The sequence below is a fragment of the Panthera onca genome, chromosome A1, assembly GCF_046562875.1.
Source record: "Panthera onca isolate mPanOnc1 chromosome A1, mPanOnc1 haplotype 2, whole genome shotgun sequence".
NCBI lineage: Eukaryota > Metazoa > Chordata > Mammalia > Carnivora > Felidae > Panthera > Panthera onca.
The window spans coordinates 132,391,910-132,414,626 of record NC_138339.1 but is presented as its reverse complement, the minus strand read 5'-3'; the positions used below and the strand labels follow the sequence as shown (position 1 = coordinate 132,414,626).

Below are 22,717 nucleotides of genomic sequence, written 5' to 3'. Positions count from 1 at the left end.
CCCGCGTCGGGCTCTGCGCCTGGAGCCTGTTTCAGATTCTGTGTCTCCCTCTCTGTGACCCTCCCCCGTTCATGCTCTGTCTCTCTCTGTCTCAAAAATAAATAAACGTAAAAAAAAATTAAAAAAAAAATTTCAATTGAATGTGGCACATAGAATAATGTCTGTGTTCTAATCCACAGACAGTGTGACTATGTTATCTTATATGGCAACAGGACTTTGCAGATGTGATTATGTTAAGGATTTTGAGATTGGGAGATTATCCTGGATTATCCAGGGGAGCCTAGGGCAATCACAAGTTATAGGGAAAGAGGGAGGCAAGAGAGTCAGAGAAAGAGATGTTAGGGTGGTAGTGATGAAGTGATGCTATTGCCAGATTTGAAGATAGAAGGGAATTGTGAGTCAAGAAATACAGGCAGTCTGTAGAAGCTAGAAAAGGCAAGGAAACATAATCTCACCTAGGGATTCCAGAAGGAACACAGTATTGCCTCTACTTTTATTTTAGCCCAGTGAACTCTAGACTTTGGACTTTGAAACTGTAAAATAATACATTTATGTTAAATCACTATATTTGTGCAATTTGTTACAACAGCAATAGGGAACTAATACAATGTAAAAGTAACCATATATTGAACGTAACCTAATGTTACTTTTCAAGCAATGGCAGACAGAAGATATAGGAAAATAAAACTAGATAGGAAGAAAGAAAAACAAGAGAAAAGAGATATAACTTGGGACATAGAATTCACAAATAAGAGAAAAATCCAAATACATCCATACTAAAGTATTAAATTCACTTATAAAGAGATTATATAGGGGCGCCTGGGTGGCTCAGTCGGTTAAGTGTCCAACTTCAGCTCAGGTCATGATCTCGCAGTCCGTGGGTTCAAGCCCCACATTGGGCTCTGTGCTGACAGCTCAGAGCCTAGAGCCTGTTTCAGATTCTGTGTCTCCCTCCTTCTCTGACCCTCCCCTGTTCATGCTCTCTCTCTGTCTCAAAAATAAATAAACGTTAAAAAATATATTAAAAAATAAATAAATAGATTATATAAACAGGTTTTATAATTTTAACCATATGCTGTTTATAAGAGACTTAGAGAAAATGAAAGCTGAAAGTAAAGAAAAAAGATATACCAGGCAAATATTAATGTATTACTAATATATTAATTTTTGTTAATATCAGACAAAATAGACTTTAACAGGGAAAATATTAGGATAAGTAGGATTTCCATTCAATTCCATTCCATTCCATTTACAATTCCATTCAATAGTAAAAACTAAATCAAAATAAGTTATAAAAGTTCAGAGATAACTTAGTTTCATTGTAAGGCAAAAATTAGAATCACAAGGAAACAAATTTATAACCACAGTGGAATTTTAACATGTCTTTTTCATGAACAAATTTAAAAATAAATTCAGAATTTCTCATTTTCTTAAGCCATTTTATTTTATTCTATTTTTTTAATGTTCATTTTTGAGTGCAAGTGGAGGTGGGGCAGAAAGAGAGGGAGACACAGAACCCGAAGCAGGCTCCAGGCTCTGAGCTCTGAGCACAGAGCTGGACACAGAGCTCGAACTCATGGACCACGAGATCATGACCTGTGCCGAAGTTGGATGCTTAAGTGATTGAGCCACCCAGGCTCCCCTCTTAAGCCATTATGTATCAGAATTTGTTAGCTAGATCTAATGGGCATGTATAGCTTGTCTCCAAACAATTTGAGAATAAACATTTTTTTCAAGTTTTGATTCCAGGATAGTTAACACACATTGTTATATTAGTTTCAGGTGTACAAGTTAGTGATTTAGCAATCCTATACCTTACTCAGTGCTCATCATGATACTTGTACTCTTACTCCCTTTCACCTATTTCGTCTCCCACCCACCTCCCCTCTTGAAACCACCAGTTCTCTGTATTTAAGAATCTTTTTTTTGTTTATTTCTTTACATTTTATTTTTTAATGTTTATTTATTTACTTTAAGAGAGAGAGATAGCAGGAGGCGGGTGGAGAGAGAGAGAGAGAGAGAGAGAGAGAGAGAGAGAGAGAAAGGAAGGAAGGAAGGAAGGGAAAGGGAAGGAAGGAAGGAAAGGAAAGAAAGAAAGAAAGAAGGAAGGAAGGAAGGAAAGGAAGGAAGGAAAGAAGGAAGGAAAGAAGGAAGGAAGGAAGGAAGGAAGGAAGGAAGGAAGGAAGGAAGGAAAGAAAGGAAAGGAAGGAAGGAAGGAAGGAAGGAAGGAAGGAAGGAAGGAAAGGAAGGAAGGAAAGGAAGGAAGGAAGGAAGGAAGGAAGGAAAGAAGGAAGGAAGGGAAGGAAGGAAGGAAAGGAAGGAAGGAGGAAAGGAAGGAAGGAAAGGACAGGAGGGAGGGAGGGAAGGAAGGAAGGAAAGGAAGGAAGGAAGGAAGGAAGGAAGAAAGGAAGGAAGGAAGGAAGGAAGGAAGGAAGGAAGGAAGGAAGAAAGGAAGAAAGGAAGGAAGGGAAAGGAAAGGAAAGAAAAGAAAGGAAGAAAGGAAGGAAGGAAGGAAGGAAGGAAGGATGAAAGAATGAAAGAATGAATGAATCCCGAGCAGGGTCCACATTGCTAGCTCAGAATCCGTAGTGGGGCTCAAACTCAAGAGGTGTGAGATCATGACCTGAGCTGAAATCAAGAGTAGGACCCTTGACTGACTGAGCCAGCCAGGCACCCCTTATTTCTTTACATTTTAAATATGCATGGTACATTTACAAAACTACACATAAATATTAAGTTACAGATGCTGCTGGTGGGCTGAGCAAAAAGTGAATTGAAAACTAACCATTATTGTTTCAGTGTAGGTGTCAGTGAAATTGATAGGAGTGTTGCACTTAATTTTTATAAATCATTTTTCATTTAGAGATGGCATTCAGATGGCTATGACAGAGGAATTAAAAAAACATTTCTCCCTTCCATACACACAAAGACTAATTATTGTATTGTTTGTAATAGTAAAAATTCTATAGAAACTAAACATTCATCAGTAGATTGCTTAAATTATAGTACAGAAATACCAAGGACAACAAAAGACAACAAAGATGTCAACAACTAAGTTTTGAGAGCTTACTAGGTGATTGGCATTGTTTTCAAGGTTTTCTGTGTGTTAACTCATCCAACCCATTCACTGAACTCACTTTTAAATGTCTTATATGTGTTGGGGTGCCTGGGTGGTTCAGTCGGTTAAGCATCTGGCTTAAGTTCAAGTTCATGGGTTTGAGCCCTGCCTTGGGCTCTGGGCTGGCAGCTTGGACCTCAGAGCCTGGAGCCTGCTTCAGATTTTTTGTCTCCCTCTCTGTCTGCCCCTTTCCTGCTGATGCGCTCTCTCCCTCTCTCTCTCTCTCTCTCAAATAAATAAACATTAAAAAAAATAAATGTTTTTATGTGTTAAATCATCTATCCTGTACTACAAACCTACATGGTAGATAGCTATCATTATTACCTCCCCCTTTTTTAGATGAGATGACAGAGGCACAAGAAGGTTCAGTAAATTGCCTAAGGTCACATAGCTAGTAAAAGGTAGATAAAATTGTGCTTTCATATGCTTTGCATCTAAAGCTCATAATTTATGGAATGCTCTTTGAGATACAGTGGTCAAATAGCAAATTATAGGATATTACTCATGGTTAGATCTTACCTGTGTAAAAATATTAATTTCCTCACGCCTTAAAAAATTTTTTTAATGTTTATTTATTTTTGCGAGAGAGAGGGACAGCCATGTCCCAATATCACATATACATTTTTATAATAAAAAAGTTAAATCCTGTAAAATTCAAAACAAGATAGAATTTTATTTTTGAGATATTTTTTATGAAATAGGATAGCATGTTTCAGGATTATATGAGGTAAAGATGCATCATTAAAATTTAAGAATTCTCATATTTTGTTAGAATTAAAATTAGTTAATCTTAGTCCTAGTAAATTCTTGGAGAAAAAATGTGTGTTTATTTGTTCATGTAATTATTAAAAATGAGTCACATAATCTGTCGATTGTGGAAAAGCTGATTTTACTTCCATTTTCTATTTCCTTTCTAGGAAAGATTTCTGTGTTCACAAAGATGAACCATGTGATACAGTTGGTAAGTGTATGTAAAAAATTTTATACTTTTGAGGCATTCTGGGGACCTTTAACACATCATTTGTCTTAGCATAGGAAATTGTTTGAGAGTGTTGGTTTTAATGGAGTGTGTTTAGAATGTCACAGGTATGTATTTCCAACCTTTGTGTTTAATCATTTGTCAACACTTCAGTTATTAACGAAACAGCTTAAAGACATATATACACCGTATACTGCAGAAACATTTTAAACAATGCTTTAAGAATAACATGAGTTCTTTTTTCTTATTTTCACAAAGATGTATACATGAATAGAATTCAGTAAAATTCTATTATTACTGCTATATCAAGGCAAAATATATTCATGTCAATATGATTGACCTTTTTCAGGCTAGTGGATCTTTTTTGAGTTATAAATGCTTGAAGTTCTTTGCAGACTGTATCAGGGAAACCCCATCTCATTTGCCCAACTAATGAGGATTTTCTGTACCGAGAGTAGTAAATTTTTTATATTTTGTCCTCGACATCTAAAATTCCTAAAACATAACTACACAGCCAATAGAATCCATGAAACCACAGTTCTTAATTTTGAGAGAATAAATGCATCTACATAATTTACTTATCCTTATGTAAAACTGTATATAAATATATAGCTATATATATTAGTTTTAAGTCATGTAGCTGTATATAATAAGGCATTATTGGTAAGGTATGGTTAAGAGTCCAATCTGGTTTTGACATACAATGTGGGCTTTATTTCTGTAGAGTAGGACATAATTTAACTTAACTATCTTTGACATGTTATATGTTCTTTGTAAGATGAACAATTTAAAAAGGGAAAAAAGAATAAAGGGGATCATGTATTTTAAAAAATAATGTTTAAGTAGTTCCATCATTAAGTACTCATCATAAGTTCTCATCAACCTCGTATGATTAAATCTGCGATAGTAAGTGGAAAATAGTCGTAATAGTGTTAGGCAGATAATGATGGAATCAAAAAATTGTTTGGCATAGAAGAGGCCATAGCATAAAAAAGAGCTAGACACCTAAGGAAAAGCTGAATGATTTAGAGACGATTTTCCTGCTTCCTGCAGTTTTCTTCTCCTCTTGTTTGAATCTCCAGAAATTGAATCTGGATGCATAGTTTTAATCAACCTAACCACAGAAGATTTTGATTACAGCGAAGCCTGTATCAAGATAATTACTTTTACCTCTACTTGCACAACTATATTGCCCCTAAGCCTTCTTTAATGTAGCAGATCAACTTGTGGCCTCATTCAAGCACCTGAGAGCTGGGCAGTATCTCCCATAATTATACATGCTATCCGCCTCTTTATAACTTGCACACAGACTAAGGAAGCCATGCTAACATGAGGCAAAGCAATTTCTTTCTTGTTTTTGTTTTTTTTTTTTGAATATTTATTTATTTATTTTGAGAGGGGACAAAGAGGGACAGAGAGAGAGAGAGAGAGAGAGAGAGAGAGAGAATCCCAAGTAGGCTCCACACTGTCAGCCCAAAACCCGACACAGGGCTCAATCTCATGAACCGTGAGATCATGACCTGAGCCCAAATCAAGAGTCCAGTTCTTAATCAACTGAGCCACCCAGGTGCCCCAAAGCAATTTCTTTTTTATTATGACTGTTTCGCATCTTGGTAAATCTGCTAGTTGAAAATATCATGCATATTAATGATATATATTATCTATGAAACTCATTTTCTGGTTTAAAGCATATTTGAATAAGGAAGTATCTTGATGTCTTTGGACGAAATGTGTATGCTTCATCAGGGAAGTGGTGTAATCAGTCCCCCTTTGTATTCAACCTGTCCATTAAGAGCGTGGTAGAAACTGGTTCTAAATACATAGGATGTGGAAGGTCCAATACCCTTCCTGAGATCTCTGTGTATTCCTGAGTACTTAGATTCTTGGGGCCTCCTTGATAACATTGTTGAATCACTGAATTGTTCAACCTAGGGCCCAGTCTAACCTCTGGGCTTCCAAATGTGTGAGCCAGTAAGTTTCTTTATTGTTTAAGCCAATTTAAGCTTTTTACTTCTGTAGCTTATGGCATAAGACATAGATTTTCCCTGATACTCATATACTCGTTTATAAGGAAAGAAAAATATGGGGCAATATTAATGATTTCCATGGTTATTAAGAGGGTGCATTAAAATTCCTTTATGAATTGTTCCCAGAGTTAAAGAAGCATCTTTAGCTTGCAGGTTGTCTTAACAGCTCTCTATCTCTAGTGTAACAACAAAAAAAGATATTAGGGCTTATCAATAAAATGTTTATTGACCCACATTGAAAAATCTCCGTATGTAATATTATGGGCTATATTTTTGTCGGGCGCTTTTGTTACATCAGTGAATCATACCTTCTTGCTTCTTCTATCTATTACTGATGTGAAGGCAGCCCATTTCACTTTGGGTACTATGGAATGAAAATATTGTAAGAGAGGAAGAAGAAAGGAAATGGATTTTGTATCTATTAGTTTGGATAATACGGGCCTGAATGATCACATGAAGATGACATTTTCACCTAATCTCCCAGTAGGTATAGTAAGAGACAGCAGTTAAAAGCTTTGAATTTATAGTATTAACTTGAGTTATAAATGAAGAGAAATACCTGTATTTTAAAAACAATGGTTAGACTTACACTATACCTTGTAAGTTGAGCAACACTTCAGTGGACGTTATTTTGTTTAATTTCTTCAAAATCTGAATTCTCTAGTTTTATTATCATTATTACTTCACAGGTGAAGGAAACACTGAAATAAAATAGAGTATGGATTTTGAAATCAGACACGAAGATTTAAATTTTATTTAATGTTTATTTTTGAGAGAGAGAGAGACAGAGTGTGAGCAGGGATGGGCAGAGAGAGAGGGAGACACAGAATCCGAAGCAGACTCCAGGCCCTGAGGTGTCAGCACAGAGCCTGATGCGGGCTCAAACTCAAGAACTGCAGGATCATGACCTGAGCGGAAGTCAGATGCTTAGCTGACTGCGCCACCCAAGTGCCTTGCAGACACCTAGATTTAAACCAGACCTCTGCTCTCTATTACTTACAGGGATGGGGGCACATTATTTAACACATTGAAGGTTTGGATTCCTCACCTTTATAATGGAAGCTATATTGTTGACCTCAAAGAATGTGAAACTGTCACATTTGCAAAGACAGCTTGTTTTTTGTTTTTGAGAGAGAGAGTGCAAGGGGAGGAGAGGGGCAGAGGGAGAGAGAAAGAGAGAGGCAGAAAGAGACAGTATCTCAAGCAGGCTCCACACTCATTGAAGAGCCTGACAGGGGGCTTAGTCCCCATGACCCTGGGATCCCATCATCTAAGCTGAAATCAAGAGCTGGACACTCAACCAACTGAGCCACCCAGGCGCCCCATAGGCAGCTAGTTTTTAATTGGCATTCAGTCTGCACTAGTTTCTCTCACACCCTTTTATTCCCTTGCCGAGGGGTTGCAAATTGGTCCAGCACCACTGTTAGTAAGTGGTGCTCCTGGCCTCTGCCTCAGATCTTAGAATAATGAGTCAGCTTTCTTCTGTGATGTGATGTGTTTCTATAACAGAGGGCAGTACAACTAGAAGACTGAAAGTGAGAAAAGTAACTTTGCATGAAGTTATAGAACAAAATTGTATAAATTAGAATGTATTTAAAAATGGAAAATATAGACTTGGAAAGAATTTATTTATCAGCATTTTAACTTTGAAACAGTAGGATGTTTTGCTCATTTGCTGATGCAAAAGATGTGTACATCTTAAATGTGTTGGGCTGTATCTGTGTTGTGGGATATTTATAAATAAATGCTTCATTTGATAAGTTGTACCTATTTATTAAACTTATATCTGAAAAGCTGTTTAGAGGATAAAAAGTAAAAGTTGCTTTACCATCCCTTCAGTCACTTTTTCCTGTTGATTTTTGTCACGCAGATGGTGGTAGATTGGTAGGTAGGTATATAGAAACTGGAAGAAAAAAAATTCTATTAAAGGTTTTGATCAACAAAATATCAACTCTCAAGCATATGTGTGTCACCTTTTAGCATTCCTGAAATTGAAATTCAGTTTGTAACCTGAGACCTATTCAAAGTGTTGTCAGTATAATTTAGAATTTTTTAAATCTGAGGTTGGGCAAAGTCTGTGATATCCTTAAATGTTGGGAGATATAATGTACAGTTATGGATGTGAGTGGCAATTCTTTATCCTCTGGCATTGCTAGTGAGGTTGTTACTTTCTGTGGCAGGCAGGATAATGGCCCCCAAAGACATACATGTCCCAGTCCCTGGAGCCTGGGAATATGTTGGGTTCCATTACATAGGGAAATGAAGGTTGCAGATGGAATTAAGGCTGCCCATCAACTAAAATAAGAGGAACTTAAAATAGGAACGAGATTATCCTGGCCTGTCTTGGTATGCCCAAAGTAATCGCAAGGGTCCTTAAAGACTGAAGAGGCAAGCAGAGGAGGTGAGTCAAGGGGAGATGTGATTATTACTGAAGATAGGCCCAGAGAGATGTAATGTGAAGGTTTCAACTCATCATTACTGCTTTTGAAGCTGGAGGGATGGGGCCCGCAATGAAATATCACCAGCTTCTCGTATCTGGAAAAAACACAGAAATGGATTCTCCCCAGGAGCTTCCGCAAAGGTGCACAGAGAGCCTTGTGATACCTTGATGTTAGCTGATGACTTCTGGGCCAAACTTCTAGTATAGAGAATTGTAAGATAATAAATTTGAGTGTTTTAAGCCACTAAATTTGTGGTAATTTATTACAGCAGCCCTAGAAAAACAATACACTTTCTAATAACTAATTACCTCCTCTCATGACTTATAGAGAAGGAATTCAGAAATTTGGTGCTCTCAAATCTTTATAGACTGTTTTAAGAACTGGTAATGATTTTAGGATTAGATAAAAAGAAGAAATTTGCATCAGAATATATAAATATATACAAAGAGCAACAAACTAGGGCTATACTAAGAAACCTGAATAGATACCATTTCTAGCTGACAGACTAGATGAAAAAATAGTCTATCATCTATGAACAGTGAAAGAAATCTAATCAGTTCTTTAAAATCTTTCCAGGATAATACTGAGCCTTGAGGATTTTACAGATGATTTCTACTACATTACAAAGAACAGACCATTCCAATATTATACTATTTTACAGAATAGAAAAAGGTAAATTAAAACCATATAAGTTTCCTACCAAATCCTAAAGTAGACAGTGTAAGAAAGAAAAACAATAAGCTTTTCTCACTTAGGAAGGAAATGAATTCTAAACCAAATATTAGCAGATATTATCTCACAATGTATTTTTAAATAACCAAGTAGGGTTATTTTATTTGAGATTTATTCCAGAAATGCAGCAGTAGTTTAACATTAGAAAATCTTAAAATGTAACTATGTAATACAATTAAAGATAAAAACCATATGATCATCACAATGGATAAAGAAAATGTCTTTCCTACAACTCAAAACACATTCATGATAAAAACTGTTGGAAAATAGAACAAAGTAGAAACTTTATTAACTCAGTTAAAGATATTTATACAAAATACATAAACATCTTTTCAAAAATAGTGAAGCATTGGAAGCATTCCTTTTAAAATCAGAAACAAGGAGAAGATTTTGTTATCACTGTTTCTATTCAACAATGCATTAGAAATTTTAGGCCTTGAAATGAAGTGGACGTTATGATTGTCTGCATTAAAAAAAAAAAACAAGGAATGTGTAATTATGTTATTAAAATTAACAAGAGAGTAAGGTGGTTAGATATCAAAGGCATATTCAGTAACGAATTACGTTTTATAAGGCAGCAATCGGCAGTGAAACATTTAATTCAAAAATTCTATTAAATATATGGAAAAAATAAAATTCTTTGGAATGTGTCTAATAACAAAATACATAGGACATATGGAGAAAATTGTTGAGCTATTTTGTAATTCAATCATGAAGGCACAACTCAATGAAGAAATGAACTGTACTCGTGGTATGAAAGACTAAAGATGGTACCAATGCCATTTCCCTCAAACTGACCTATTGATAGAATGTATTTCCATTAAAATTGTAAAAGGAGTTTTGGAGGAAAATCGACAGGCTGATTCTAAATGTTATAGAGGAGCATAGGCCTAAGAATTGCCAAGACACTAGTGAACAAAGAATATGGAAGGGGAGTATGTTCCATTACATATTAAGTATAGTATATAATAAATAGGACCAGGCCATGGCACACGTTTGCGAAATTGATAAATAAAACAGAACACTGGGAGAGGAGACACATGATGTTAAGACATTTATTCACATTGAGAAGAGTTGAATTGAATCACATGGTTTAAATTTATAAAAAATTAGAAGAGAAAGTATAGAAAATTCATTTCATATTTTTGAGTTAGGGACAGATTTTTTTAAAAGGACACACAAATGCTAATTATAAAGGAAATGCTTGATAAATTCAACTATATTTGAATTTGAAAATACTGTATATCAAAATGTATCATAATGACAATGGAAAAAAAAACAGGTTTCTATGAGGCAAAAGATAACCACATTTCATGGATTTTAGGGTGCCTTTATTGTCATTGATTTTAAGACATACCATTATATAGTGTGCCACTGAAGAGGGAGAAAAAAACCCTATGCAATAAATTCTTAACTGTGAGACATTATTGGTTATAAGACAAATCACAAGTGAAATGGGAATCTTGGATTGAGTGATGTATATATAGTATTTGCAACACACATAATCAAAAAAGTATTAGAATCCAGAATATAAAAACAACATCTTTAAATCAGTGAGTAAGAAATAAACAAGCTGTAGATGTGCCAAAAAGGACCAAAGATTCTAACAGCCATTTTTAGAACAGAATACATGAATACATCAAGGGTGAATTGCAAGGGAGGGAGGAAGGGAGGAAGGAAGGAAGGAAGGAAGGAAGGAAGGAAGGAAGGCAGGAAGGCAGGAAGGCAGGAAGGAAGGAAGGAAGGAAGGAAGGAAGGAAGGAAGGAAAGAAAGGATGTCAACGTCATTAGTAGTAAGAGAGATGTACATTCAGATTACAGGGAGATTTCTGCCAATGAGAGTGATTTTAAAAAGTCTGATATTACCAAGTGTACCTTTTAAAATCAGAACAAAAATCTACCATCCCTTCTGGAAATCCTAATAAAATCATGTTGCAACTTCTGGTTCCGATTTCCCTCTCTCTCTTCTGTCTTCAAATCCATCTTTGTCCTTCTGTGCTGTGTTCTAGATAACTTTTTCTTCTGTGTTTCTCAGTTTATACCAACTTTCTATTTTCTTCATGTATTTTTTAACAATTTCATCTGTTAAATATCAATGTTTTTTTTTTTTATTCCAATACCTCTTTTTATTTCTTTCAACGTTTTTTTTTTTTTTTTTTTTTTTTTTTTTATTTTTGGGACAGAGAGAGACAGAGCATGAACGGGGGAGGGGCAGAGAGAGAGGGAGACACAGAAACGGAAACAGGCTCCAGGCTCCGAGCCATCAGCCCAGAGCCTGACGCGGGGCTCGAACTCACGGACCGCGAGATCGTGACCTGGCTGAAGTCGGACGCTCAACCGACTGCGCCACCCAGGCGCCCCTTATTTCTAAACATCCTGTTTGAATTCATTCTTTTTTTTTTTTCTCTGCCTGCTATGGCATTTTGATAATATATTGAGCCTTCTTCATGTGTTCATTCTCTTCTTTTAGGTCTAAATCATTAAAAGTGTACTTGTGAACATTGACTTAAACTAATAATTCTGTTACTGAAGTTCTTGTGGTTCTAGACCTATTTGCTAATTTTGTTGAATCTTGTTCATGATGCCTTGTTACTCATAGGTTATATAATTTTGTATTTGAGTTACTTCTTAATTTTTTTTTTTTATTTTTCATCTGTGGGAATCCTGGGTAGCCTGGAGAAGAGGAACCTTTCTCAGGGTATAATTTTTATTCCACATATTCCTTAGAAGTATTTAAGTTAATTTCTTGGGCATATTTAAGTTAATTTCCAATTCCTTAGACCATGCAGGTATTGTAATTTAGATATGCCAACTATGAATATTCTCAGGCAAGGCTTTTTTTAAAAACAGAGTCTGGGTCAAAGTAGACAAGTTTTTATGCCACTGCCTTTTGCCAGGGGGCACTTGTTTTCCTAACCAACTTTTTCACTGTGTTGACGGAAAGGAAAGTGGTATCCCCTCCTTCTCACTTTATATACAGATAACTTTATGAAGAGGTTTCAGTTCCAAGGTCTTACCTTGAGTAGTCCCTCTTTGTCTCAGTGTTGTGACTTAAGCTGAACACCTTTAGATGTGAGTTTGGCAAATACCCAGATATTTAACCAAATATCATATATAAACTAGAAATCGGACCCAGAAGCCGCAACATGATTTTATTAGGATTTCCAGAAAGAATGGTAGATTTTTGTTCTGATTTTAAAAAGTATACTTGGTAATATCAGACTTTTTAAAATCACTCTTGGGGCACCTGGGTGGCTCAATCGGTTAAGTGTCTGACTTCGGCTCAGGTCATGATTTCACGGTTCGTGGGTTCGAGCCCTGCATCGGGCTCTGTGCTGACAGCTCAGAGCCTGGTGCCTCTTCAGGTTCTGTGTCTTTCTCTCTCTCTCTCTGCCCCTCCCCCACTTGTGGTCTGTCTCCCTCTGTCTCAGAAATAAACATTAAAAAATAATAAAACAAAATCACTCTCATTACTATATATATATAGTAATTATATATATTATAATATATTATATTATAGTATATTATATAGTATATTATATACTATATAGTGTATACTATAGTATATATATAGTATACACTATATAGTATATTATATATATATACTATATTATTATATATATATATAGACTATATACAGTAGTCAATACTATATATATTATACCATATATAGTATATATATATTGCTGCTAGAAATGGAACTTCAGAAAGAGTTTTAAAATATTGTTGCATATATTTTTACACACACTACAACTTCACTTGGTCGCATAATTCATATTCTCAACATTCACATGTGCTATAATGTTTAAGAGATTTGGAGAATTGGTGTTAATAGTTATGATGATTCCCACAAGTTTTCTAAAAAATAATTTTAGAAGCTTCTTTATAGATACTTAAATTGTATATATGCTATAAACCAGTTATTCTTAAACTTTTTGGTCTTAGCATCCATTTATACTCTTGAGAATTATTGAAGGTCCCAAGGGCCTTTTTAATGTCAATCATATTTGTCAATTCTCACCATATTAGAAACGAAAGCTGAGAAATTCCTTGAAATATTTTAAGTCAATAAACTCATCAAATGTTAGCATTTTAAGCAATAAACTCATCAAACGTTAGCATAAAGAACCTACTTTTTATAAAATTTCACTACATTATTCAAAACAAAAAATAGAAGACGTGGCTTTTGTATTTTTGTCAGCCTCTTTATATCTGACTTGTCAAAGTCAGCAAGGATCTTATACCTGCTTCTGCCTATAAGGTGTTGCTATTTGTTATTTTGGTTGAAATGTTTCCGGAAAATCTGCCCTCACAAAGATAGGTACTTGGAAAATGGATGGGGACTAGGCTTTTTAGCATTGGTCAACTGGAGAATATTAGTTCATTCTTTAGGCAGATCTTCTGAGTGTTGGCACATTTCACCATGCAATATACATGAAAAAATCGTGTTTGTCAATATCTGCATCAGTCTCATCAGGAAAGTTTTTAAGTTTTGGGAAGCTACCAAGCTCACACTGGCAGATAAAAGTTTTCCAATAGTAGGGGGCATCCGGCTAGCTCAGTCAGTAGAGAATGTAACTCTTGATCAGGGGAGTCATGAGTTCGAGCCCCAAACTGGGCATAAAGACTACTTTTTTAAAAAGTCCGTTATTCTAATTTCACTTAAAAGCTTGAATTTTTGTCATTTCCCTATAGGTAAATAGGTAAATTCACATATAGACGCTATTAAATGTATCATATTAGGTGATATATTCATTGTGTGTGTGTGGCTCTATCTATTCATTTCCTTGGAGTGACAGTTTCATTTTGTTCATTTTTGGGTAAATGTCAGCCAAATTCCCAAGTCTGAATAACCAAGGTTTGTCAGACATTCTTTCAAGCAAAAATGGTGTTCAGTGAAAAACAAAGTCCGTTCAGCTCATAATTCAAGCCATCTCACAGCCCTGTTCCTAGAGACAACATCATAATTTAGTCAGCATTAGGAATCCTTTATCCTACTTCCTTTTTGTTATGAAATATTAAAAGATGTGTATACTCAGGAGTTCCGTTTAATAAAATTAATACATTTGACTGCTTCATCTAGGCCATTTTAAAGTGAAATTGTCATTTTTCCCGTTGGGAGTATCAGTGAAAAATAAAATGGCTGACAGTGAAGTTTGGTGCCGCTGCCTTTTTTTGTGCTAGGCAATTTTACCTACCGTTGCTTTTGCACCATCATTGCAAATGTTGGCACTTTTGACCTTGTGCACCTCTTGAAAAGATCTTAGAAAAGATACTATAGAAGCCCAAGATTCTGCAGAATACGCTTGGAGAAATTCTGCCTTAACATGGGAATGATTGATAATCATTGATGAGAAGTCAGTCATTGCTAATGTGTGTGAGTGTGTATGTGTTTGTGTTTCATGAAACTGCCTAAGGAGTCTAAAATATAAAAAAAAAATTAGTAAATACATAGAACTGGCAAAGGTACGTGTTGGTCAATGTGAGTTTTTTAGCTATGAATCTTTTTCTAACTCTTGTTCAGGAGAGGGAGTGTGCCTCCTTCCCCACCAGATTGTCAGTTCTGTAAGCTTGGCCGCTCCCTGTCTTCTGTTGCTACGACTTAGGTGCTTCTGTATCGTTAATAAACTTTCTTGTCCTATCTTTTAGCAGGTTGGACTGATGGTTTATTCTCCTGTACACTTCTGAAGAATTCTGATTTTATGTGCTTGCAAATTGTCAAACAGGCATACAGACCACCTAGAAAGCAACTGCCAAGAAGAAACATATTCAGAGACTAAAACATACTTAAATAACCCTTTTATGTTGACACTGTACATGTGAGAATCTCCAGACACTTCCCTTTCCAAACACCAGTTCATTCTCCAAACCACATTTCAGCAGAAGTAATCATTTTTATTGGGTGAGAAGAAGAGGTCAAGCCAGTTTCTTTTAGGTAGCTTAATTTTCATTAAATAGATGTTGTCCGTTTTCTTTTGCATTATGGCACCTAAAGCACAGAGAATTTTAGAGACTGGAGATGGTAAAAATTACTAAGATTAGTCGCTCCAGTTTAATACCCTTTTGATTAGAACTGTATTTCTTCTACCAAAAAATTATGCTGGTTTCATATTCAGGATTTTGAAATGTACATTCCTTTGGACTAGGCAAAGAATGAAGTTACCTTTTTTCCTGTTTAAATCTTACATTTTAATTATTTTTTTAAATGTTTATTTTTGAGAGAGAGACCACGAGGGGAGCAGGGGAGGGGCAGAGAAAGAGGGAGACACAGAATCCAAAGCAGGCTCCAGGCTCTGAGCTGTCAGCACAGAGCCCAACGCGGGGATCAAATTCATGGACCAGACCACAAGATCATGACCTGAGCAGAAGTCAGATGCTTAACCGACTGAGCCACCCAGGCACCCCTTAAATCTTACTTTCTAAGTGAAATAGTAATGTAAGTCTTCACGTGAATTCAAATATATTGTGTGGGTATTCACCATATTCAAAGTCCCATTCCAAGCCCTTAATAGATTCAAGGATGATAGTGGGTACTCTTGCCCACTCAGTCTAATGGGACTTCTACTTTTGCAAAAGAAATTATCAAACATATTAGATACATGCATTGCCTTAAATGTGTGTAATTGCATGTAAATTAGGTTCAGGTTTGAAATACCCAGAATTGATCATGGTTTGAGTTATGTTATAAATTGCTGCTCAGCGTGTAATGGGCATTTTCTCAGAAATGCAAGTGAAATATGATTCTGTGTGGCACACAGAATCCTAAAGATGACACTCCTAGGATTCTTGTCCCCTGGTTAATTGAACATTAACCTAGGTACTGCTGTGGAGGGATTTCACAGATGTAAGTACAATCCTTCAGTTTACCTTAAGACTTGGAGATCTAACTCCATTCACCCTTTATTTTTTTTAATGTTTATTTATTTATTTTGACAGTGAGTGAGCAGGGCAGGTGCAGAGAGAAAGAGAGAGGGAGAATCCCAAGCAGGCTCTGTGCTGTCAGCTCAGAGCCCAACGCAGGGCTGGAACCCACCAACTGTGAGATCATGACCTGAGCTGAAACCAAGAAAGAGTCTGATGCTCAATGAACTGAGCTACCCAGGTTCCCCTGTTTACCCTTTTAAAGCACAGGCAGGGAACTGAATTGTATCTAAAGAACAACCTAAAGAACATGGAAGCTGGTATTTTTCCACACATTAGAAATGAGTACAGCCTGGATGACACCTTGATTTTGGCCTTGTGAGACCCTAAGTACAGAACCCAGTTAAGCCATTCAAAACTTCTGACTTATAAACTGCAATGGTAAATGGGTGTCATTTGAAGCTACTACATTTATAAAAATTTGTAATGTAGTAGTAGAAAACTAACACTGTCAGAATAAAGGATGAATATGATTATATATTGATTGTGGATTTATATACTGGAAGAAAATGAAGCCCTCTCAGATGAAAGAATAGTTCATGACCCTCTGAAAGCAGAGTAAGAAAAAAGAAAATGTGTGTTAAGAAACAAAAGTGAAGGGAGACATTCAAAGAGATTTTTTTAAACGGTTTGTTTGTTTCTGGTTTTGTTTTTTTTTTTTGTTTTTTTTTTTGTTTTTTTTTTGAGAGAGAGAGACAGAGCGCAAGTGTGGAAGGGGCAGAGAGAGGGAGACACAGAATCCAAAGCAGGCTCCAGGCTCTGAACTGTCAGCACAGAGCCTGAGGTGGGGCTCGAACCCACAGACCGTGAGATCACAAAATTGGACCCTCAACCGACTGAGCCACCAAGGCGCCCCAAGACATTCAAAGAGATTTTCATTTACCATACCTGGCCAGAAAGTAGAACAGTGAAAGGATTTTAAGAGTGGGGTGCCTGGGTGGCTCAGATGGTTCAGCATCTGACTCTTGGTTTCAGCTCAGGTCATTATCTTGCGCTTCAGGAGTTCCAGCACCACATCTGGCAGTGCAGAGCCAGCTTGGGATTCTTTCTCTCTCCTTCCCTTTCTGCCCTTCCCCACTTGCATTGTCTCTGTCTCTCTCAAAATAAATAAACTTAAAAAAAAAAAAGAACAACACAAAAAGGGTTTTGAGAGAATTTTGCAACAATTTATTACAACCTACAATCTTCCCAATTTCTCCACATTTATATTTCTTTTTTCTTGTTGCATCAATGATGATCATATACCACACTAAATTGGAAAGCATCTGAACACTTGGCCTGTGGAGTGGAAAGGAAAGGGCAGAGGAAAACTGGCTATCAAAGGAGGTAAATCAGGTGGAACCAGCCCAGAATATAGAAAAATGCACCAGCAAAGAAAAAAAAAAACAAAAACAAAAATACACACAAAAAAAACCCCAAGGGTGTCAGATTGGGCCAGGTCTAGCTTTGCAACAAAAAGGCCTGTGACATTCGTGTACTGATAAAGTATATAAAGTATAATTTATACTAAGACTCTTTGAAAAGGTAAAGGAAGCATAATTAATCATTATGCTTGGACACAAGCATAAAATGAGGTGATGCCCCAAGCAAACTAACTGTATGGTCACTCTATTATTAACGAACATATTGGAGATGTACTTTTACGTATTAATCAGGATTGTACACGATACATTAAAAGTACTTATTTCAGAAATATTAAGCTGTGATAATTATTTTTGTAATTTATATATTGCATTACTTAATCCCCTGCCACAATGATTGAACTTACTAGGAGTCATCATAGGAGCATTTGCTGCATATGTTGGAAGGTGGTTTCATGCGATTTCTCTCAGCCTTCAATTCGGATGGCCGCCAAGCATGATGGTGTGTTTCAGATAGATCAGAGATTAAAAGGTTGATAATTTTCATCATGTTTTAAATTCTGTTATCTGAAACTCCTGGAGTCATGTTTAGAAGATAATAGAAACTGTGCCTTTTTATTGTCCTTCTTCCTCAGCTTTTATTGGTTCTTTTATTTGAGGTGACCTTCTTTTGGCTTCTTTATCTCTCTCTTTGCTCTTTTTCATTTATCCAATTTTTTTCTAATATTTTGGAGTACTTTCTCTGTGCCTAAAAGCTTATACTAGGTGCTAGAGACAGAATGGTGAATAAAAAGTACTATGTTCACATTCTTTTCAATCTTTTCCTCTTTGCTGACCTTTTGTTATTCTTGTCTACGTGATTCAAAGACAGTTTCCCCTTGTCTTCCTTTACTCTGCACCACCTTCTCTCCATGTCTATATCATCATAGCTTTCAAGCATAAATGTATTGACACACATCTCTGAAGTATTCAGAAGCCTTCCATATATTTTTTTTTTAATTTGGACCATAAATTTTAATAATCTCATGATCAGAAGATTCTGTCTTAATGTCAGTTTGAGTTTTTCTATGCCATTTATTTTCTCTAGTAAGAGTATTGAAGATAATTGAGTTTATTAATCATTTTTTTCTTTTTGTGTAATTATTAGTATGTAATTATATCAATGTAATCTATTATTTTAGTGAAAAATTTTCGTAGGTCAGTTCTAGTATGATATATAGAATATTATCAATTGTTAGTTCTATTATGATATAAAGAATATTACCAATTGTTAGATGGCAAAAAATGCAGAAACTTTGTAAGCCCATATGGAAGAACATGCTTTTCTAGATAGTACAGTGATTTGTGTCTTTAATACCTAAACAATCTGATGATGCAGCACATCAGTTGCTTTGCATGTGCCATAGTCTTTCCATTTCTGGCTCTTATGTGGTTGGAAATGGTAATGACTCCAGAGAATATGGAGATCATTGAGATGCTTCATTTGCACTGTAGAAGTAATACAATCCCATAGGTAATTTTCTATAAGTTACAAGACAGTAGTTCTTATTGTTTTGGTTTTTTTTTTCCAGAGAGGGAACTTCTGTCTAGTTTAAGATAAGCTGGAGTGAACACACTCCACCCTTCTCTTTCATTGAATGTAGCTACAAAACATGGGAGAATAGAACACTATTTGAAGATTTTAAAAAGTAAATAGTAGCGGGGTGCCTGGTTGGCTCAGTCAGTTAAGCATCTGACTTCTGCTCAGGTCATGATCTTGTGGTTCGTCGGGTTCAGCCTCACATTGGGCTCTGTGCTGACAGCTCAGAGCCTGAAGCTTGCTTCAGATTCTGTGTCTCGCTCTTTCTTTCTGCCCCTCCCCCTCCTCTCTCTCTTTCTCTCTCTTAAAAATGAATAAACATTAAAAAATTTTTAAAAAATAAAGTAATTAGTAGAGTGCAGATTGAGAAGAAGGAAAGAATTTGAAGTACTACAAACCAGCAGTGAGTTTATTATTTTTCTCTCTCTCCTGGACTCAGAACAGCCCAAACTTGGAAGTAGTCATTAAGACATGTACAGAGAGAGAGAGCTAGGAAATCCCTTTGGTTTGAATCAAGGATGAAGAAGGTTTCCTAATGCTCTGAGAAAGTGGGGGAAGTCCCCCCTTTTAAATAATTGCCCACATTCTTTCCTGACTTATCTACCAAGCAATCCTATGACAGTGGCAGTGGGGAGACCAACAGGAGTCATAAAAATCTGAGATGAACCTTACTCTCTGGTCTACAGAGCTTTTATTTTAAGAGGGAAGGGTGAACCCCATTGCATTTTGTTGCAGCCCTTTTATTGCTCAAGCCTAGACACAGACGTAGTCCCAAAAAACGCAGTACAGAGTGGGATAACTAAAGCCCAGACTTTCTGGAAGCACTACTGGAATGAGAACCACAGGAACAGGGAAGGGACAAAGGAGATGCTGGAGAGGGAAGAGGTAGGGAAAGTAACCCCGTACACTCGGTTATCAACTCCTCTGCCTACCTCAGCTTTGCGTATGTGAATATGACCATAAAATTTGAGAACTGAGCCCACTAAGCTACTGAGCCACCTAATTCACAGCCTGGTCACTAGATGACAAACACACAGGGCTGGAAAAGGCTTTGAAAATCAACAGTAGAAATTTGACAATGAAACCAAAGCCTACAGAGCTTTGGAATTTTGGAACTTTTATGATTAAGTATCAGCATTCTTTGTAGGATTTAAATAAGACTGAGAGTCTTACAATGTAGTGTTAAAAATGTCCAGGATACAACTCAAAATTACACCATCTGTAAAAAAAATAGGGAAATCTCAATTTGCATGGGAAAAGACACTCATCACATACTTTCTCTGAGGTGGTGCAGATTTTGGATTTTGGAATTCTATGACAAATCTATTGTAAATATATTGCAAAAAGTAAGGGCACACATTTTTTAAATGAATGAAAAGATAGTCTCAGGAAATAAATAGAATGTATAATGAAAAACCAAATGGAAATATTACACTTTAGAAAGAATAACCAAAATAAGAATTTCCCTGAATGTACAGAGTTGTAGAACCAAGGTGACAGAGAAAAGAGTCTGAGAACTTAATGATATATCAGAAGAAATTATCCAAACTGAACACCAGAGAGAAAAGAAGATTGGGAAAAAATGTCTTAGGCATCTGTGGAAAATATCACAAGACATCATCATGGGTCCCAGAAGGAGACACAAAGAGAGAAGAAATATGACTGAAGACTTTGCAAATTTGGCAAAAGATATGAATCATCAAAAGGCCAAGTAAACTCTGAACAAGAAATGCCTGAAAAGATGCACAGCGTATCACAATCAAACAGCAAAAACTAAAGATGAAGAAAAAAATGACACATCCCAAAAATCTGTTATTTTGAGGGGACCAGTGCTATTAATGACAACAGATTTGTTATGACAAACCATGAAAGCCAGTAGGATGGCACGCTATTTTTAAAATACTGAAAGAAAGGATTGTCAGTGTAGATAAGATAAAATAGGGGTGCCTGGGTGGCTCATTTGGTTAAGTGTGTGACTCTTGGTTTCTGCACAGGTCATGATCTCACAGTTCGTAAGTTTGGGCCCTGTATTGGGCTCCGTGCTGACAGTGCTGAGCCTGCTTGGGATTCTCTTCCCTCTCTCTCTCTGCCTCTTCACTGTTTGCCCGCTTGCTCTCTCTCAAAAATAAACATTAAAAAAAAGATAAAATAGGAGCATCTCTTATGAAGAAAAAACCAAGAGAATTCATAATCAAAAGAGCTTCTTTAAGAGAATTGCCAAAGTAAGTAATTCTGATGGAAGGGACATTATGTTTAATGGAAACTAGAACATCAGGAATAAAGAAAGAGCAAAAGAAATAGAATATAAGTAAACATAAAATACTTTTTCTACTCTTGAGTATTTATCCTTGTTATAGGCCCAAAATGGAATATCTAAGTATAAATTTAACAAAACATATACAGAATCTGTGTGATTAAAACTATAAAATGCTGATGAGAGCAATAAAGGAAGATCTCCTTTTTTTTTTTTTTTAAGTTTATTTTGAAAGAAAGAGCATGAGTGGGAGAGGGGTAGAGAAGGGGACAGAGGATCTCCTCCAGAGACAGGAGAGAGGATCTAAAGCAGGCTTGGTGCTGACAGCAGAGAGCCCAATATGGGACTCGAATTTGCAAACCATGAGATCAAGATATGAGCTTAACTGACTGAGCCACCCGGGCACCTCAGTAAAGGAAGATCTAAATAAATATTTAGATGAACATCGAAACAGATGTTCATAGATAAGGAAGTTCAGCAGAGCACAGATATAGCTCTTCTCAATTGATCTATAGATTTAACCCAATTCCAATAAAAGTTTGAGCTCTTTTTTGTAGATAGAAACAAGACGATCCTAAAATATATATGAAAAGGCAAACAACTGAATAGCCAAAACAATTTTGAAAAGAAAAGTAGTTTTGGAGGAATCAGTCCTTGATTTCAACACTTACTACAAAGCTTCAATAATGGATACAGTATGGTACTGCTTAAGAAATAGAGACAAGGGATGGCTGGGTGGCTCAGTCAGTTGAGCGTCTGACTTCAGCTCAGGTCATGATCTCGCGGTTCATGAGTTTCAGCCCCGTATCAGGCTTCCTGCTGTCATTATGGAGCCCACTATAGATCCTCTTTCCCTCAGCTCCCTCACCCACTCTATCATTCAAAAATAAATAAAATAAATAAACCTTAAAAAAGAAAGAAATAGATACATAGGTCAATGGATCAAAATACAGTTTCCAGAAATAGATCTTCACAAGTGTGGCCAATGATTTTCTATAAAGGTACAAATTCTGTTTAATGAAGTAAGAATAATCTTTGGAGAAATGGTCTTGAAAACACTGGACATCATTCTACATTATGAAGGACTATAAAGTTCTTTTACTTTTTTTAACGTTTATTTACTTTTGGGAGAGAGAGAGAGAGCACACACAAGCATGAAAGGGGAGAGAGGGAGACAGGATCTGAGGAAGATGCTGCACTGACAGCAGCGAGCCCAATATGGGGCTCGAACTCATGAATCACAAGATCATGACCTGAGATGAAGTCGATAGCTCAACCAACTGAGCCACCCAGGCACTCCTACTT

General features: G+C 36.3%; 1 protein-coding gene across 1 annotated transcript in view; it reads left to right on the top strand.

Moving 5' to 3' along the window:
* The window catches only part of ADAMTS19 (ADAM metallopeptidase with thrombospondin type 1 motif 19), a 236,214-nt gene that overhangs the window by 68,792 nt on the left and 144,705 nt on the right, over positions 1–22,717 (top strand). The window contains exon 7 of the mRNA XM_060636222.3: positions 4,036–4,079. Coding sequence (XP_060492205.1) covers positions 4,036–4,079 — 44 coding nt within the window. The remainder of the gene's footprint in view (positions 1–4,035; positions 4,080–22,717) is intronic.